This window comes from Saccopteryx leptura, chromosome 5 (assembly GCF_036850995.1).
Source record: "Saccopteryx leptura isolate mSacLep1 chromosome 5, mSacLep1_pri_phased_curated, whole genome shotgun sequence".
Taxonomy (NCBI): domain Eukaryota; kingdom Metazoa; phylum Chordata; class Mammalia; order Chiroptera; family Emballonuridae; genus Saccopteryx; species Saccopteryx leptura.
The window spans coordinates 172,261,051-172,279,989 of record NC_089507.1 but is presented as its reverse complement, the minus strand read 5'-3'; the positions used below and the strand labels follow the sequence as shown (position 1 = coordinate 172,279,989).

Genomic DNA, 18,939 nt, shown 5'->3' with positions numbered 1-18,939 from the left:
TGGCCACACTGTTTCCCAAAGGGGTTGTACCACTTTACACTCCCATCAGCAGTGAATGAGAGGTCAGTTGCTCCAAGTCTAGTCGCTTACTGTTAGTGTTGCTTGGCTATTTAATTCAAGCCATTCTAGTGGGGCTGAAGGCCAGCTCATTGGGGTTGTAATTTGCATTTCCCTAAAGACTAATAATGTTTTGCATCTTTTCATATGCTTTTTGGCCAGGTGTACATTTCCTCTGGTGAACTGCCTATTCGAGAGTCTTCCTTATTGTGTTATTCCCCCACATTCCATCCCACAGCCCCTCCCCCTCTCTACCTTCAACACCTTCTTGTCTTGGGGTCCCCAAACAGACTCCAAACTGGTTTCCTGGACTCCAGCGGCCACTCCGTGGTGCCAGATGAACCATTCTAAACAACCCACTATACAATCATTCCTCTGCTCTAAAGCCTGCTGTGGCTCCCCAAGCCTGTAGGGCCAAGCCTTAACTTCTCAGTCTGCTGTTCGTGATTCCACTAGCAACTGGCCCCAACTCTTTCTTCCTTTCTTCCCTGACAATCTCTCAACTCTTCTCCTGCCCCATGCCATGAGGACCCAGAACACCTTGTTTCCTTACTTTTCCTGGTTTAAGTTTGTACTAAACAAAAGTCTGCCTCTTTCCAGAGGGGCTGTAAGCCAGTGCCACTCCACGGGGATCCCTGGTTCCTCCAAGCTCAGCATTTGCCTCCTTACACCATTTAGATATCCAGCAGGTAGCCAGAGCCTGGAGAGCAGCTTCTTGGCACCAGGAAGCTTCCTAGTTTACATTTAAAAAGCAGTGGGGGCCCTGGCCGGTTGGCTCAGCGGTAGAGCGTCGGCCTGGCGTGCAAAAGTCCTGGGTTCGATTCCCGGCCAGGGCACACAGGAGAAGCGCCCATCTGCTTCTCCACCCCTCCCCCTCTCCTTCCTCTCTGTCTCTCTCTTCCCCTCCCGCAGCCGAGGCTCCATTGGAGCAAAGATGGCCCGGGCACTGGGGATGGCTCCTTGGCCTCTGCCCCAGGTGCTAGAGTGGCTCTGGTCGCAACAGAGCAATGCCCCGGAGGGGCAGAGCATCGCCCCCTGGCTGGCAGAGCGTTGCCCCCTGGTGGGCGTGCTGAGTGGATCCCGGTCAGGCGCATGCGGGAGTCTCTGTCTGACTGTCTCTTCCTGTTTCCAGCTTCAGAAAAATACCAAAAAAAAAAAAAAAAAAAAAAGGCAGTGGGATTCTGCCCTTATACAATATTTACAATATTACATAGTAACATTGAATATACTTTTAAAGATCATGTATATCCTTTCCCTGAAAAATTCTAGTATGTCCAAGAGGAAGAGGCTCAAAGGGGCGATAGGGAGATAGGGAGGGGTAAGAACACCTCCCCCATCTGTGACTTGAAAATCTCTGATATAAACAAAAGCAGCTCAGGTTTGGAAGAGAAATCCTGGGTTTGAGTTCTGGTTCTGTCATTTAATAACTGTGGGGTGGGTGTTGGACAGATTAGTTCATCTCTTCAGGCCTCCATCAATTAAAGTGGGATGATATACTATCCTTGCCAGTTGCAGGGAAACCACACAACCTAATAAGTGAAAGTCAATGGTAACTTCAAACAGCCAGATGTGTGTGGTGAGAATTGGTTTATTAGATTGAAAGTTGCTTAGAATACCAACCTGGTAAAGAAATCTTGCCCTTTTATGAAGAATTGGAAAGACAAACTCATAAGAATTCATGAAGGCAAATGTCAAGGAAGACAGAAGTAATCAGTCATTAGCATACCTGACAGGTTTCTCCTCCTCCATACCCCGCCTCTCCTCTCCTCCCGTCCTCTCTCCTTCCTGCCCTCCCTCTCGCTCTCCTGGTCTCATTATCCCCTTTCCCACAGATCTGTTGAAAATGTTGTGGCCTTCACCATACCAGACCTCATTTTTAAAGGGGCTTCAATGTAACACGAGGAAGAATGTAAAAAGAAAAGAAAAGAAAAAGAAAAAGAGAACGTCTAGAAGGGAGTTGGCAGAGCACAGTGGCCTGGGCTGGAGGACCAAGGCCAGTCTTCAGCAGCGCTGGGTGGGGGCCTGGGTTGATAGAAAAGGACTAGGACCCAAGTCATGGGGGCCTGTTTGCTGTGGCTCTGGTCTTGGTCCAGGGTTCAGACCTGAGCACCCCGAGTGAGTGGAATTACAGAGGGGTCCGAAAATGCTGACGTCTGGATGTGTTTTCTCTATAGCTGTCCCTTCTCACCCCTCAAATCACTGGGCTGGAGAGCCAACTCTCCACGAGTCACGCATCTGCCAAGTGCTGCTAAGAAAAATACTCAGGCTGTGAGATAAAAATGCTGCAACAACTCGTCAGAGTAAGGGGACAGGGAGTTGTTTGAGGTCAGGCGGTCAGGGACTCTGGGGCGTCCCTGCAAGTTCCACTGCCCGCGTCCTCGCTCTCCTCCGGGCTGGTTCTTGCTCCAGGGTCTACTCCCCACCCTCGTGCATCCACCCGTTTTTCCAGCGGCGACTCTGGTCCAGAGGCGCTTGCTTAGTGCCCAGCGCGAACCGTCACGCCCAGATGGCGGGTGCCGGGCGCGTGACTCCGCCCTGGCCCGCCCCTGCTCGCCCCCGTGCGCGCTCCACTCCCTGCCGGCGCCGCAGACACTCCGGTGTCTTCCCGGTTGTCCCGGGCCCCATGGAAACGGCGCCGGGAGCTCCCCAAGGGAGCGGCCGGGCTGAGGCGCTGCTGGCCGAGCTGGAAGCGCGGGTCCAGGACGTGGTGAGGGCGAGTTCGTGGTGGGAGCGCCACGGTGTGGATTGCGCCATCCTTGCGCTTAGCCTCCTCGCCTTGCCACCTGGTGAGGGATACGGGGGACACGGGAATAGGGAGTCAAGGGGCCGGACTGCAGGGCGTGGGGTGCGGGAGAGGGGATGAAGGAGACAGGGGTGGTGGAGTTGGGGAAACGCTGCGTGCCCGGACCACAGGATAAACAGTCACACCCGGAATCCAAGTCTCGTTGGGGTGTCCTACCGTATGTCCCCAGAGGACGTGGGTGCTGGAGGAGAGCGATGACCTGGCATGAAGGGCAAAGGAGGGGAAAGCTGAGAGGATCACTCACTGGGAAAGGGATGAGGTGGCCTGGGAGTGGGGGAGGGTGCTCCGTGGAGACGCCAGGGATGGGGTGAAGAGGGAGGGTGGGCGTTCCCCTGGACCTCTCCTGGTCTGGACCTCCACCAAGTTGGGCCCACTGCTTTGGCTGGGGCCTGGAATCAAGACTCCCGGAATCTCCTTGAGGAATCAGTAGGACTCTGTTTTGTCCCCAAGTTCTGTAGAGCCAACCCCTACCCCTCAGGCCACAGTGGGACCTGCCTCCTGCTGCCTTGGGGCAGCCCCCAGGGCTGGGCCCACTTTGGTCTGGGCTTCCAGGGGTGGGAACTGGGGTATTTGGGCCCAGGTTTCCAAAAGCCAGAGAAAGACACTACATCCACCTCCCCCCTCGCAGGATTCCTGTGCCTGCGCTCTGAGAATGTCCTGGTCTTTGTCCTGGGCGTCACCATCCTGGGTGTGTGCCACTACACGCTTACTGTCAAGGGCAGTCACCTGGCCACGCATGGTGCCCTCACCGAGTCCAAATGCTGGAGCAAGATCTGGGCACATTTCTTTGTGGAGGTGAGCCCGGGAGGGGTGGGGCTGCTGCTGATCCCAGGTGGGCAACCCCAGTGTTCTGTGCCAGCGTGGTAGGCGTGCACAGCTTTGTGTGCCCACGCGGGCAGGTGGCTGCGGCTGTTGAGATGTGGATCGAAGTGTGCAGCCTGCACTACAGTTTGTGTGCGTCTATGTGTGCCCTTGAGGGTGGTGGCCCCTGTGGGCAGGGAACTGCGTGAGGGATATATGAGCACTTCTCTGTGGCAGTAGACTTGGCCTGGGCAGCCCTGTTTCTCCTGGGGCTGCTGGTGCAACTCTCTGCAGCACCAGCCCAAGTGGTGATAGAGGTTCCTCCCACCAGGACATCTGTGACTGGCAGGTCTTGGCTACAACTTTTGGGGCCTCCTGGTTTTGCAATCAGGGTTTAAAATGTAAGTCAGGGACAGAAGGGGAGGGGGAGTGGGTGCCTGGTATCCGAGTGTCCCAGTTCCAGAACATGTGCCCTTCTAATGCCAGGTGATGGCTGAGCCATCCTGAGAAGCTTCCTCCCTGCTCTCGAAGTCTGCTCCAGGAAGGACCCTCCTCTCTCTGTCCCTGCACCCTCTTTTCCCACCCCTCCCCCTCTTACCTCACAGCCTTCTCACCCGCTGGCAAGGCCAGGGAGGCAAAGGTTTCTGTCTGGGTTGCCCTTCTCTCTGGACTGGTCTCAGGCTTCTCTGGTTCTTCTGTGGAACTTTTTCCCTCCTCTCTCCCTTCCAAGTGGACACTCATGTGGCCAGCCAGGCAGGGGACAGTGTGGGGCATAACCTTTGGAGCTGCACTCCTCAGTTGCATTCCCAGCTGCGCTCTCTGCCTGACTTTGGGCATGTTATTGAAGTCAGTATCTCAGTGTTAGCTTTCGCATCTAATAAGCAGGAATGACCGCATTACCTCCCTCATGAAGTGGGTGCGAGGATTCAGTGAGATCTTGTTTTAGGGCCTGGGCCTGACTCTTGCTGCATGCCAACTGCTAGCTTTGCTTTTTTTCTTCTGGAGGGAACAGGTAATCAGCAGCAAGGAAAGGGTTAGCAGTTTTTGTTATTTGTTTGCTACCATTTTTCTTCTTATTTTTAAAATTTCCCATTGATTGAGAGAGAACTTCCTGTTCCACTTAGTTGTTTCATTTAATTGTGTACTCATTGTTTCTCGAACTTGTGAACTTGGTGCACCAGGACAACACTTCATCCACTGAGCCACCTGGCCAGTGTTGTTTGCTTTTAACTGACAGGTTGATGCACTTATGCAAAACGGACAGAACTGTGTGTGTATGTGTGTTCAGGGGGCTATTTGCTATGGCTCTGGCCTACCACCTGCTCTCTGGTTTGTGCAAAGGACAAGCTCTTGCTATCCGGGACCCTTCTGGACCCCTGATTCTCCATTTCTGCCACATCCTGTTGTCAGTTCTTGTTGGGTGCTTGTGCTCCTCTCATGCCTTGACCCTCAGGACACCCCGTCACTATAGAATAATCTAGTCCTATAGTCTGCAACCTTGGGTGTCAGCTGAGTGTCATCAGCTTTCTTGGGGCACCCAGCTTTGTCAGGGATTAGTGTCAGGGTCTGCTGGTTCCAGCTTGCCCTCTCTGACCTGTTGGATCTGGTGGGAGAGGCAAGCAGGATAGAGAGGACTGTGACACTCCAGGTTGTTGTTTCTCTGCTAAAGTATCCCAAATTAGACACACCTCCCTGCACTGTCATGAATCTCCCTCTGAAGACTCACTTCTGGTCTACACGAGAATGTTACAATCCTCCTACATGTGTACCTCCGACCCTCTCTCCAGCCTACTGATAACCCTGGCCTTCTGCTGCAAGATTGCCTGTCCCTCCCTGTCCTGGGCGATATCACAAGGGCTTTAAAAACTCCCCTGCATGTCACTCACAATGAATATGCTCCCCCTGGTAGGAGGGGACAGGCTGTGCCAGTTACTAAGCTCTGCTGTGTCTCAGCTTCAAACCCTCCTTCTAAAGTCAGCTTTGTGCTATGGGGATGAGTCACAGCTGGCCCAACTCTACCCCCAGGAGGGAGGATCACCCAGGGGAATGCCCTCACCTTCATTCAAGTCCTTTGTGGTGGTGGAGATGGAGCCAAAAACCTCCAGCCTGGTCATAATTCTTGTACTCTTCCCACAAGTTCAGTGTGCCCATTATCCTCAGGGCCATCTCTCTGACCTTTCCTCTGCCTTTCTCTACCTGAGCCCCAGGTGTTGTAGACTGTGTAGGCTCAGCTGTGACTTTTTTTTTCTCCAAAGTTAGAAGTGGGGAGGCAGTCAGACAGACTCCCACATGCTCCCGACTGGGATCCACCCAGCATGCCCACCAGGGGGCGATGCTCTGCCCATCTGGGGCGTTGCTCTGTTGCAGCCGGAGCCATTCTAGCGCCTGAGGCAGAGGCCATGGAGCTGTCCTCAGAGCCCAGGCCAACTTTGCTCCAGTGGAGCCTTGGCTGTGGGAGAGAAAGAGAGATAGAGAGGAAGGAGAGGGGGAAGGGTAGAGAAGCAGATGTGCTGTTCTCTTATGTGCCCCGACAGGGAATTGAACCCAGGACTTTCACACACCCGGCCCACACTCTATTGCTGAGCCAACTGGCCATGGCCTGTAAAATTTTTTTTAAATCAAAAAATTTATTTAGAGGGCCAACTCAGATCTTCAGTCCAAAATATATTTTTGTGAAAAAAAGAAAAACTTTATTTTTGAAATAATTACAGATTCACAGGATGTTGCAGAAATAGGAGAGAGAGGCCCAGCTTACGCTTTACCCGGCTTCCTCCAATAATCACGTTTAAATAAGTGCTGTTCAATAGCAACACCAGGAAGCTTACATTAGCACCGTGCATGTGTGTGGGCACATACGTGTTGTCCTATGCCATTTCATCATATGTGTAGGTTCCCAAAATCCTTTCAGCAGCCCCCCCTCCCCCCCCTCCCCAGCTTTGGTGTGACTTCCTGAAGATTAAGTCTAACTCTGGGAAGGGGGGTCTTGTGGCCATTCCCACTCCTGGAGGTCTGTAAAGCCTGGCTCCCATTGGCGGGGACCCTTGTAGGCTTGCAGATGGCCCTGGAGCAAGACCAAGCAGTTGTCTATGAATGGCTGCACTGAGTCTGATGAGCCCTGAGAGAGAGGGGCTGGAGAGAAAAGGTGGGGTTTCTTCAAGGGGAGCCGGAGCTGCCCAGCAGATTGGGGGGAGCTTTGGGGGCTGAGAAAGTATCTGAGTGGGAGGGGCTGAGCAATGCACTCACCATGACTGAGCTCCTGAGCTCTCCGCTGGGTGCTGGGGACACAATCCGAAAAGGACTGCTTCAGCTGCCCAGGGACTCAGAATCAAGTGGGGAACCAGACGCAAATGGCATCAGGATAATAAAGGTCCCGATTCTACCAGCTGACACTGACTAGCTGCTTCCTGTGTACTTACACAAACTATTTCATCATAATAGTCATGCCGCCTAATGAGGTCAAAGCTGTTGTGTCCTAGTACCCTCACTTTGTGGTTTAGGAAACACTGGTCCGGGAGGTTCAGTCACTTGACCAAGGCTGCTCAGCTGGTACGTGTTGGAGCTGTGAGGAGAGCAGGCAGAACCTGACAGCACCATCAGCCAGCTGGTGTGAAGGCTCTGAGCACAGAGAGGGGACAGAGGGGCAGGGACACTGGCCACGTCTGCAGACATTTTTGGATATCACAACTTGGATTTGTGTATGTGTGAGTGTGTGCATGTTACTGGCATTTAGTGGGTAGAGACCAGGATACTGCTAAACATCTTGCACTGCGCGGAACAGGCCCTGGAGAACGGGGGGCAGGGAGGCCCATGTGTCAAGCAGAGGAACTAAGAGGTTACTGGGACACAGCCTGAAAGGGGAGAGAGTTTTCTCAGGGCTGCTGATGGACTCAGCACTGACTACATCCAGTCGCTCCCACCAGGACAAGGTGCTCAGTGTCTCCTCTGGTCTCCGCCCTCACCGCTGTCCCTCTCTTATCCAAAGGGGGAGGAAGAAGGCCTGTCCCTGTACATTTTTTGAATTCTGAATTATGTAATCACAATACTTATTCAAAAAATAAATCAGACAACTTAGATACCACTACTTTTGGCCAGCGGCGGAGGTCCAAGGACACTTTAATGGACAAACTAAATGTTGTCTTTGCCACACGGGGCCTCCCATTGCATCTGCCCCACCTCACAGGACTCATGCTCAGGAACTTGTATCCTCACTGCAGGGTGGGGGGCAAGGGGCTGCCAGATGGGGCAAATAACATATGCACCCAGTTACGTTTGAACTTCAGGTAAATAACGAATGCAAGCAGTTGAAGGTATACGGCTACAGAAAGTGATGGGCTCTTTATCTGAAGTTGGAATGTACCTGGGCATCCTGTACTTTGTCTGACAAAGCCTATTTCCAAGGCCCGTGGAGCCCCAGAGGTCCCCACCACTCTGAGGCCAGCGGGAAGGGATTGCCTAGCCCCTGGTAATCAGTGAGAGAACCTGGAGGGAGGCATGGGAACTGGGCAGACTCCAGGCTGCTGCCTTCTGTTCCTGTATCCACAGACGGAGCGGCCCTACCATGCCCCAACCCTGAGCTGGAAACCTGTCCTGGTCCTTGATTCTTCCTCTTCCTCCCAGTCCTTACCTTTCCCCCAGATCCTGCTCCCATACCTGCCTTTCGGGTCCTCACTGTCTCTCAGCTGACCCAGACCAACCGTCTCTGGCCCGTCACCGGTCTCATCCTGTCCCTTCCCTTCTAATCAAGTAGAGTGACCTATTTAACTCCCAGCTTTGATTGCATCATAATTTTATAATGATGGTTTTTAATCCTGTAAAGTATTGTTTGTTTAAAAAATAAAGTAAAAGGAAAATATTAGAGGACACGTAGAAAATGGAGAGCCTCCCTCACCTCCCAGGGTAGCTGGGAGATGGGGAGGAAGAAGACCTGTCATTGCACATTTTTTGAATTCTGAATTAAGTAAACATGTTATCTATTCAAAAAATGAATTAGACAACTGCCTTTAGCCAATAGCGGTGGTCCAAGAACATGTCAATGAACAGATAAGTGAAAGACAGAAAGGAAGGAAGACAGATTTGAGGCCTGATGCTCTGCTGAGGGAAGATGTCAAGAAGTATTACACTGACATCTGCCCCTCGCACAGCCAGCCCACCTGCAACACCTGAGTGCTGCTAAGAGACCGGGGCTCTAAAGTCTTACTGAGGTATCAAGTAGCAACACCAGCCTTGAGGCTTCCTGAATCTTCTCTGGGTCCGGATGTGGAATCCTCCTGGGTGAGACCATTAAATAATCCTTCACAGCAGGACAGTGCATTCTCCAGCTGCCTCCCAGCACGTGGCCATTTCCCACTGCCCTCGGGTCGATGGGGTACGCGCACATACACACACTGTCATTGTGTGCAGTCTCCCTTCTTCTCCTAAACCCAACCCTTTGTTTTCCTCTCCAGAAAGAACCTCTAGATGAGAGTGATAATTCCCGTGTTATAGAAATAGCCTCAAATCTGTTCTTATTCATATGAAAAGGCAAATGGCACATACACTCAGTGCATCATGTGTCACAAATCACATGCTAGGTACTGTACAGGTAACCTGTCCCCCTCCTCCCGGCATCCCTGGGTCTGGACATGTGGCTGAGAATCTGACTGAGACCCCCACCAGGCCCCTGAAGGTCTGGGTCAGGCTCCAGGTCGTGACTGGCATTGCTACGCGAAGTGTGGTCAGCTCGTAATTTGGGAGGAGATGCAGAGTTTGTGCCAGAAGGAAGATCCACTTGGTCACTAAACAGACGGCTGAGCTTTCTTTCTTTCTTTTAATTCCCACCCTCTAACCTCTTTCTCCTTTGGCAACAATCAGTTTGTTCTCTTCCTCTGTTCCTGTTTTGTTTTGGTTATTCTTTTTTCTTTTTTTCTTTTTAGATTCCATGTATAAGTGAGATCATATGGTATTTTCTTTTCTCTGTCTGACTTATTTCACTTTGCATAATGTCCTATAGGTCCATCCATGTTGCAAATGGCAAGATTTCATTCGTTTTTAGTGTACCTTCTTTAAAGGTACATATCTTCTTTAAAGAAGATACACATCTTCTTTATCCATTTATCTATTGATGGACACTTAGGATGCTTCCATATTGTAAATAATGCTGCAATGAACATAAGATTGCATATATTTTTTTCAAATTAGTGTTTGTTTTCTTCAGATTAATACCCAGAAGTAGAATTGCTGGACCATACGGCAGCTCTATTTTTAGGTTTTTGAGGCAACTCCATACTGTTCTCCATAGTGGCTGTGCCAGTCTGCATTCCCACCAGCAGTGCACGAGGGTTCCCTTTTCTCCACAGCCTTGCCAGTACTTGTTATGTGTTGAATTTATTGATGATTCAGCTGACATTTCTTTTTCTTCTTTCTTGAAACACCATGCTCTTTATTTTTATAAAAAATATTTTATTTATTGATTTTAGAGAGAAAAGCAGGGGAAGCATCAACTCATGATTGCTTCTGATGTGTGCCTTGGCTAGGCAAGCTGGGGTTTTGAATCAGCGACCTCAGCACTCCAGGTCGACGCTCTGTCCACTGCACCACCAGGTCAGGCTGACATTTCTTGATGAAAGAAGCAGTGCAGAGAGGATTGGCCTTTGGAACAGAAGGGCAGGGAAGGAGCAGTTAAAAACAGTTGTTCCTTCTGCAGCCTCCTCATGCCCACTGACAAAGACTCCTGCCACTGCCTGACCTGTGGTGGCGCAGTGGATAAAGCATCGACCTGGAACACTGAGGTTACTGCTTCGAAGCCCTGGGCTTGCCTGGTCAAGGCACATATGAGAGTTGATGCGTCCTGCTCCTCCCCCCTTCCCTCTTTCCTCTCTCTCTCTCTCTCTCTCATTCTCTCTCTCTCTCTCTTCTCTAAAATGAATAAAATTTAAAAATAAAAAGACTTCTACCACTAAACAAGGGGCCCCAGTGGGAGCACACTCTTGAGCAGGCAGGTCCTCAGAGACCATAAAGTCTGGAAGAGATGTCATTTAATTCAACACACGATACCTGCCCATTCACTGAAAGGTAACAAAAACAGAGCAAATCCCGCCTCTCAGCAGGTTACTTATCTGAGAGCAAAGCAGCTAGTCCTGTTTTCAGGGACTCCACAGAAACGCTGTCACTGAATTAGCATTTACCTCCCACCATCTGCCTTCAGCGGGCCCTGTACAGTAGTGGTTTGCCATATCTTCCTGTGTCTGTTGTAAACTGCAGATGTGACATCATTAACACGACTCCTCAGTATCCTTTGGATCGAGCTTCTGGCCACATTTGGGCTTCATTTCATTCTAAAGGAGGAAGCCGCCTGACCTGGGGTGGCGCAGTGGATATAAAGCATCGACCTGGAATGCTGAGGTTGCTGGTTCAAAACCCTGGGCTTGCCTGGTCAAGGCACATATGGGAGTTGAAGCTTCCTGCTCCTCCCCCCTTCTCTCTCTCTCTCTCTCTCTCCTTCCTCTAAAGGAGGAAGCCTCTGCGCACAGAGTGTGAGGACAATGTCCTTGGTTACCTTTCATCTTCGCCTGGTTTTGCCTCCGCTGCCTGGACCCCGAGCCTGGGTCCTGCCCCGTTGCCACGAGTGGCTTATCTCAGGGGCTTTGCAGCTTATCTGGGATGAACGCTGGGTTCAAATTCCTCCTCTGCTATTTACATAGCTGTGGTGGTCACATCATGGCCTCCCTCTATCTCAGTTTCTGCTTCTGTCAACTGTGGATAATAACACCACTGAGCCCTGGGCTTGGCAGATTAACGAGTTATGTATGTAAAGTGCTGAGTACTAACTGCAGGGTCTTCTGCTAGCTTTAAGAGGCTCACAGCGATTGGCATTGGGAAACCCTTCACATTCTCCTGGAAACAGGCAGGCTGCGCCTCTACTACAATTAGCAAAATCTTGTGTGGCCTGGATAAAATATTGGAGGAGGCTGACATCTGCATGTTCATTTGCATGAATCTGCATAAGAAACACCTCAGCCCCTCTTTTGCATCCAGAATGACTATTCTTGGAGTCAAAGAGATTCTGCTCATGACCAGCTTTGGAGAATCCCATGAATACTACAGAGGAGCCACCCCCAAGGAGAAGTTAGCTCTCAGCATCCTCACCCCAGGTGCCACCTCATGAACAGTTTAGTAGATGGCCTCCCTTGGCCTTCAGACCACTCCCACACCCCTCCCCTCTCTGCTGTAGGCTCAGGCTACAAAGGTACAGTTGTTTCCAGGATTAACACGCACAAACTAATTGCAACCCAATGTCAGGACCTTGACCTGCAGTGTGTCTAGTCTTTTCAGACTTTCAGGCTTGTCCGGATGGTGAGTGACAGAGTGTCAATCCAGGGGGCTGGCCTCAGGTCCCCCAACCCTGCAGCGCCACACCAAGTAGATACAGTTGCTTTGACTGGTTGCCACTCTGTGGTCACAGATACCTGAGAGCTGATGGTCAAGGCTGATTAGCTGGTGGTGTAAGTACGGCAGGAACGCCCTGCAGGGAGGGGTGTTCTCAAGGCTCCCAAAGGTTCTGCTTTGCTTGACTGTATTGACCTGGACCCTGTGCCCTTCCTGGCTCCCTTCTCTAGGTGTGCACAGCCTTCCCTGCAGAGTATGCCAAGTATGGACATGTCAAAATGCACCATGGCTACACCAACGTGCTGGGCCTGGGGGACTCGAGCACGTGGAGGGTGCCTTGCCTCAATCGCTACATCTACATGTTTCTTGCTCCTCTCATGATCCCCATCGTAACCCCACTGGTGGCTGTCGGTGAGTATGCCAGGGCCTTGGTCTGGAGTGGCCTTCAGAGACCTGGTCCTCCCGTTTCTTCCTTCCCTCTTTGACTCATGGAGGCTGCTGGTGGAGGAAGTGAGGAGCCCTGAGTAAAGACAGAAACTTTCTCTGAGACAGCCAGACAGGGTGGAAAGGGCTTCAGACCCAGGGATTAGCCACTTACTGGCTGGTGACCTCAGGCAGGTACGTAGCCTCTCTGAGCCTCACGTTTTTACCTGCTCCTCAAGGGTGGTATGAAAGTATAATGAGGTCCTGGATGTGAAACGCTTTGTAAATGCCTCACACTGTATTGCACGTTAGAATTTTTAACATCATATGGCAGAGGGAGCAGGGGTTGGGGGGCAGCCAGACCCAGGTTCAAGCCCCAGGGCGTCACATACTATTATTAGCGTGGCCTTGGTCAAGTTGCTTAATACGCCATTTCCTCATCCATAACATAAGTATACCTACTTTTCAGGGATGCGTTTGGAAGATCACACCCAGGTCACCCTAGTTAGCACCACTGAGCCACCAGGGAGGGCGTATGGATCTTAACGCTGCCCGCCCCGTCACTGTATTTCTCGCCCTTCTGGCAGAGCGGTTGAGTAAGGAGAAGTTCAGGGAGGCTCTGCGGACATTGGGCCTCATTGCCCTGGGCCTTTATTCTCACTACTGGCTGCTCCTGAATGTGTCTGGCTTCAAGAGTTCCGGTTCGGCCCTGGTCTGCATGCTCAGCACTAGATCCCTGCTGGCCCACCCTTACCTCCACGTTAACATCTTCCAGGTGAGGCCTTCCCACCCTGGGCGCTGGGGGGCTGGGGGCTGTGGGGAGCAGTCTCTACCTGAGGAAGCATCCCCCCCGCGCCCACCCAGCCCTCCACTCTTCTCTCTGTGGGTCATCGTAGAGAGTTTTGGTCTCCAGTCAGGAATTGTTCTCTTCAACACTAGCTGCCACTCACATGGGGATTGAAGATTTGTTAAGAACCTTCAATGCACAGGGCACTTGATTAAGCCCATTTGGGACACCAGTGACTAGGCCCCAGCAGGGCATGTACCTTGATAACCCCAAGTGAAGGGAACAAGGACGAACCCAGGCCACGAGGCAGGCAGACGAAGGAGGTGGAGACAGAGGTCTTCCTGGAAGGGCAGGGCTCAGCACACCATCCCAGGCCACTTCTGCAGGGACAAATACCTCCCTGCTCCCCAGACCAGTTAAGACTGTGGGTTAGGGCACCCTGCACGTCACCATCCAGCACTCGCCACAGCCGCCATGAGTGACAAAGCCACAGCTGTGTCCCATCTGCCTGACTTGCTAGAATAGAAGCTCTTGTTCACTTCACATCCCTCAGACTTAGGACAGCGCCTGGCAGAGAAGTCATTTATACAAACCTGTTGAATAAAAAGATGCATACAAACTTGACCTGGAACGATGAGCTGGATTTGATGGGTGGAAACAGAGCAGAGAAGGGTCTCTCCAGGATGAGGCGAAGATACACTGACATGAGAGCAAACTGGATGGTTGAGAACTTTTGAGGCCCCCGGGATCCAAGGGAACCCAGGTCAAGCCCCTCATTGTACAGATGGGGAGAGAGGCCCAGAGGTGGAGGAGACAGCTCTGGGCACAGCCTCCTCACGCCTCTACCAGGGTCCGTCAGAGTGAGATGCGGGAAGCAGAAGAACCCGCTGATCCCTGAGTGGCAGTTGACACCTGGGGTGGGATGGGGAGGTACAGGAATGGCTCAGGCTGTGACTCACATGTCTGTCACAGCATATCGGGCTGCCCATGTTCTCCCGGGACAAGAAGCCCCGACGGATTCACATGATGAGCCTGGGTGTGCTCAACCTGCCCCGGCTGCCCGTGCTGGACTGGGCATTTGGCCACTCCATCATCAGCTGCCATGTGGAGCACCACTTGTTCCCCAAGCTCTCCGACAACATGTGCCTAAAGGTAGATGAGGGTCGAGCTGGAGGGGCTGGGATGAAGGGACTATCTGAGGGCAAAGAGTGGGTAACCCTCAGCGTTTACCTGAACTCTGAGTCCCCCAACTGGCCCGGTCAGAGGTCCCCTGGAAGGGCAACCCAGTGTGCAAGCAACTGTGTGGGTTTCCGATCAGAGACATGTGGGTTTCTTATCAGCAGTGTGACTCAGCAAGTTCACTGGCCGTCTCTGAGCCTCAGCGCCCTCGTCGGTTCTGGGCAGCTGAGGAGTAAGCAGTGCTTGCACTGACAGGCTCTGAGCCTGAAGGGAGAAATGGATCTGAAATGCTAGGTACACAGGGGGTGCCAGGAAAAGGGAGCCATGGTTTGTATCCATTGCGGCAAGGACTGTCATGTAGTCGGGAGCCCTGGGAAGATGTTGGGAATAAGTCCCCTTTACCCTTGCCTGCTGGGAGTGGGGAGGCGGGAATTACCCAAGCTCCCCACCCCGTGCTCCTCCACAGCATCATGGAACCTGGCAGACAGGGGCTGGGGCTGGGAAGAGGAAGAGCCCTCATGGGATGGGCCTGCCTGCAGTCCCAGCTCAGCGGCCCCCTCCTCTCGCCTACCCTCTGGCAGGTGAAGCCCGTGGTATCCCAGTTCCTCCAGGAGAAGCAGCTGCCTTACAACGAGGACACCTACCTTGCTCGCTTCTGGCTGTTTCTCAGTTGCTATGAGGAGTTCATGGTGCAGACTCCGCCCATCACTGAGCTGGTGGGGCTGCAATGAGGGCTGGGCTGGCACAGTCATCCTGCTCTCCTTCCTGGGCCCAACGATAGCTCTTTCGCTTCTGCTTGCCATTCCTGGGGCTGGGAGGCCGAGGGCTCTTCCCCAGTGGGTGTGGCTGGGTTGCTCATGGTGGACCTGGAGCACGAAGGCACTGGGCAGACAGAGAGACGGGGACCTCATGCAGGGAGAACTGGGTGTCACCTGCCCTGCAACTTTTCTGGGTTTTGAGGGATATCCGAAAGAAGGGAATAAAGATGGCTGGGCATTCTGTCCAACTTCATCTCGGGATTAAATAGCTGGATTCCTCCCCCCTCTGCTTGAGCCTTGGTAGAGCTAAGGGTGGGTGACGGGATGAGAGGTCTGTGCAGGGCACAGACGAGGAGGGGGCATCGAGGGAGCAGTGTCAGCCCTCAGCTAGGGCCTCTCTGATGCCAGAGAGTTGCATATTTAGTTGGCCACTGTTTCTTCCTGTGCCCTTGCAGCCTCTGTCCCCTAAGGAGCCTTCTCCCCAGGGACCACAGGGAGAGGCTACTTTTGTCAGACCTTCCTGGTTTCCTGGCCAGAGAAGCCTATCGAAGACACTGGCTCAGCAGTTCCCAAGAGCCACACATCAGGGAGATCAAATGCATGTGTTCTATAAAGAGAATGTTCCAGATTCTGGAAGTAAGGTTAGAAAGAGTATAAATAGCTTTGAGTATGATCTTGGCTAACTCCAGAAAATGTCTGCTTTGTTCCAGGATATTTAGAAGAAGTAGACCTGGAAGAATTATCAATTGAAAGAGAGAAAAATGCCTGGGAGGTTGGAGGGGGTGATGGGTACAGGCTCTGGGAGACAGATGACCTTAAGAAAGAAAGGAGAAGAAGTTGGGGTGCAGATACAAGAACTGGAAGCCACCTTGGCTGGAAAGCTCAGTCATTTAGAGCTTTGTCCCAAAGTGCAGAGGTTGCCAGCTTGATCCCCGGTCAGGGCACATACAGGAACAGATCAATGTTCCTCTCTCTTTCTCTCTCTCCCTTACTTTTTCTCTAAAATTAATAAATTTTAAAAATTATTTGGAAAAAGAGCTAGAAGCCAAGGACTGGGCTGTGAAAGCCTGGGAGGGAGGCAGGAATGCAGGGGAACTACTGACACTAGCTGGAGATCAAGGTGCTAGGGGACACCACTGAGAAACAGCCTACAGGGGGCAGACTTGAGAGAGGGGTGGGAGCTGGCCTGGCTTGGGGCTGGAAGAGCGGGTGCAAGGAGGAGCCCAGCTGGAGCCTGAGGGAGGGACAGGGAAGGAGTCCAGAGCAGTCAGTTTAAAGCAGGGCTTCTCACCTTGGCACTATGACATTTTGGCTGGATAATTCTTTGTTGATGGGAACTGCCCTGTGCATGGTAGTATGTTTAGCAGCATCTCTAACTTCTACCCACTATGTGCCAGGAGTCCAAATTGTGACAATCAAAAGTGTCTGAAGACACTGATGAATGTCTCCTGGGGAGCAAAGTCATCCCTGCTTGAGGATATGCAAGCCGTGTTCTGAGTGCATAATTGCCTTGTTTTTCATTGAGGTCCTGGGACAGGGTGAAGGGCATGCTGAGCCTTATGATGGGAGGCTGAATGTCAGCAAATGGGATTGGGCAGAGGGGTCAGAGGGCAGGTGAAAGGCAGTCTCTAAGCCTGGTTTTGATGGAGAACTCATCTCTGGTGTGGCCTTAGGTGGCTCTGTTGAGTAGCTGCCATCTGCCCCTCCTGATGCTTTCCCCGCTCCTCTCCACCCTACCTTTCTCTGCCGAAGGCGACAGCCCCTGGTAGTCCCTCTCCTGCAGCTACAGCTCTCTCTACCTCAACACACTGCCTTCCTTTGCTCCTTCAGGGCCTGGGGTGGCAGCAGCTTCCAGATGTTGGTAGCCCAGTGGTGCTTCACTGGTCCCTAAATCCCACTCACACCTCTGTACAAAGTCCCTTCATTAAACTCTCCGCAATGATCACTTTCAAGCGTGCCATCTGTTTCCTGCTCGGTGGCCGACCGATCCAGCACAGCTTTGGATCCAAGCAGCCCTCTTAGAACAATGCAGGCTTGGCAGCCTCCCCAGCCTACTGCTTTGCTATACCATACTGCTGCTCTTCCGAAATGCATTAGTAGCTCATAAATGGCCTTAAGGTCTACGAATGTGACTAATCAAACTGCCAATTCTGCATTTGAAAAATGCAAGTCAGAAAAAGTTCCATTGCATAGTCCTGGAAAAATCTGGGCCTGAGTGGGAAGTGGGCAGCAGCCGGAGGCCCTGGTACCAGACCACAGGCACCTGGGAACAAGTCACTTCACACTCTGAGACTGGATTTTCTGTTACTCTGAGAATGTGGACTTGGACACAAAGGGCTTGGGAGGTGAAGAGAGAAGACAGGAGGGAATAAGCCCTTCCAGGGCTCTGCAGTGACCCGAGATCTAATTTACAGAGGCATATCAGAGGTGATAATACTGAGATGCTGATAATAGCTGACATCTATTAAAAACTTAGGGCACTTATTTTTTTATATACCTATTCCATTTAATTTCAGTCTTTACAAGAACTTGGTACTGTTTTTCCTTGTGTACACGTTGTGAAGATAAGCCTTGGAGGGATTAAATGTCATATAGCTGGCCAATGGTGGAAGAAGGAATCAGACTCCAGAATCCCTGTTCTTAACCACCAAACATAGTGCCTCTGGAAAGGGAGCCTTATGGGGCTTTCTGGAAAGTCTGATCCTGAATCTCCTTCTCGTCCTTCCATGTGAAAGGATAATAAGTGATTTGATCATTAAGACAAACTCTTTATGAACATCCTTTATGTGCCAGCTACTGTGTGAAGCTCTAGGGATATAGAAGTGAATGACATTGGGCCCAAACTCCCAGAGCTTACAGTCTAGTGCAGCAGTTAACAAACGTTTTCTGGAAAGGGCCAGATAGTAAATATTTTGGGCTTTGTGGACCATGTGATCTCTGTCACAAATACTCAAAGCATTTTGTGCCATCAAAGTGAGCAAGAGCCAAAGACATATGTAAAGAAATGAGCATGAGCCTGACCTGTGGTGGCGCAGTGGATAAAGCGTCGACCTGGAAATGCTGAGGTTGCCGGTTCGAAACCCTGGGCTTGCCTGGTCAAGGCACATATGGGAGTTGATGCTTCCAGCTCCTCCCCCCCTTCTCTCTCTCTCCTCTCTCTCTCTGTCTCTCTCTCTCCCTCTCTCTCTCCTCTCTAAAATGAATAAATTAAAAAAAAAAGAAATGAGCATGACTATGTTCCAATAAAATATTTTTGAATTTGTGTAATTTACACATGTCCCAAAATATTATTCTTTACATTTAGAAAAAAACTTTTAAGAATGTAAAAAGCATTAGCATGTTGGGTAGTGCAAAAACAGATATTGGGTAGGATTTGGCCTGCAAGCCAATGTTTGCCCACTCCTGGTCTAGTGGAACAGGCACAAAATACAATGACTTACTAGAAATGAAAACATTAGGAGGAAGGAGGAATGATGAGGAGGGGCAAAAGGGGTCCCTGGGGTGCTGGCCATGTTGTTTCCTGACCTGGGTGGTTATGTGATTACATCTTGTGATAATTCATCAAACAGTACACCTTTGATTTGTGTACTTTTCTGTTTGCTATACTTCAATTAAAAACCTTAAAAATGATTTGGCAGTATAATAAGTAATAGTGTGGTAGAGTGTTAGGGAATAAGGGCCCTAAACCAGCATGGGAGACAATGAGTCAGGGAAGCCTTCTCCAAGGAAGTATTTGACAAGAGGACCCCTTGGAGAAAAGGAAGCTG

The 18,939-nt window shown here is 51.3% G+C and overlaps 1 protein-coding gene across 2 annotated transcripts; it reads left to right on the top strand.

Annotated features, from left to right (window-relative positions):
- The first annotated feature begins 2,548 nt into the window (after nucleotides 1-2,548).
- FADS6 (fatty acid desaturase 6) lies at nucleotides 2,549-18,146 on the top strand. Of its 2 annotated transcripts, XM_066386902.1 has the most exons (7): nucleotides 2,549-2,843; nucleotides 3,489-3,655; nucleotides 12,256-12,436; nucleotides 13,036-13,223; nucleotides 14,208-14,387; nucleotides 14,996-15,147; nucleotides 15,883-18,146. In XM_066386902.1, the coding sequence occupies exons 1-6, from the start codon at nucleotides 2,564-2,566 to the stop codon at nucleotides 15,143-15,145; spliced, it is 1,146 nt and encodes a 381-aa protein (XP_066242999.1). In that variant the 5' UTR covers nucleotides 2,549-2,563; the 3' UTR covers nucleotides 15,146-15,147; nucleotides 15,883-18,146. The 2 variants fall into 2 exon arrangements, with proteins under 2 accessions (XP_066242999.1, XP_066242998.1); XM_066386901.1 differs by having other exon boundaries at nucleotides 14,996-18,146.
- The last annotated feature ends 793 nt before the right edge of the window (nucleotides 18,147-18,939 follow it).

Bases quoted from the DNA above. Each gene is read 5' to 3' on its own strand.
- FADS6 (XM_066386902.1), top strand. From the start codon at position 2,564: ATGGCGGGTGCCGGGCGCGTGACTCCGCCCTGGCCCGCCCCTGCTCGC. The intron at 2,844-3,488 runs GTGAGGGATACG...CCCCCCTCGCAG, and splicing joins CCTCCTCGCCTTGCCACCTG to GATTCCTGTGCCTGCGCTCT. The intron at 14,388-14,995 runs GTAGATGAGGGT...ACCCTCTGGCAG, and splicing joins CCGACAACATGTGCCTAAAG to GTGAAGCCCGTGGTATCCCA.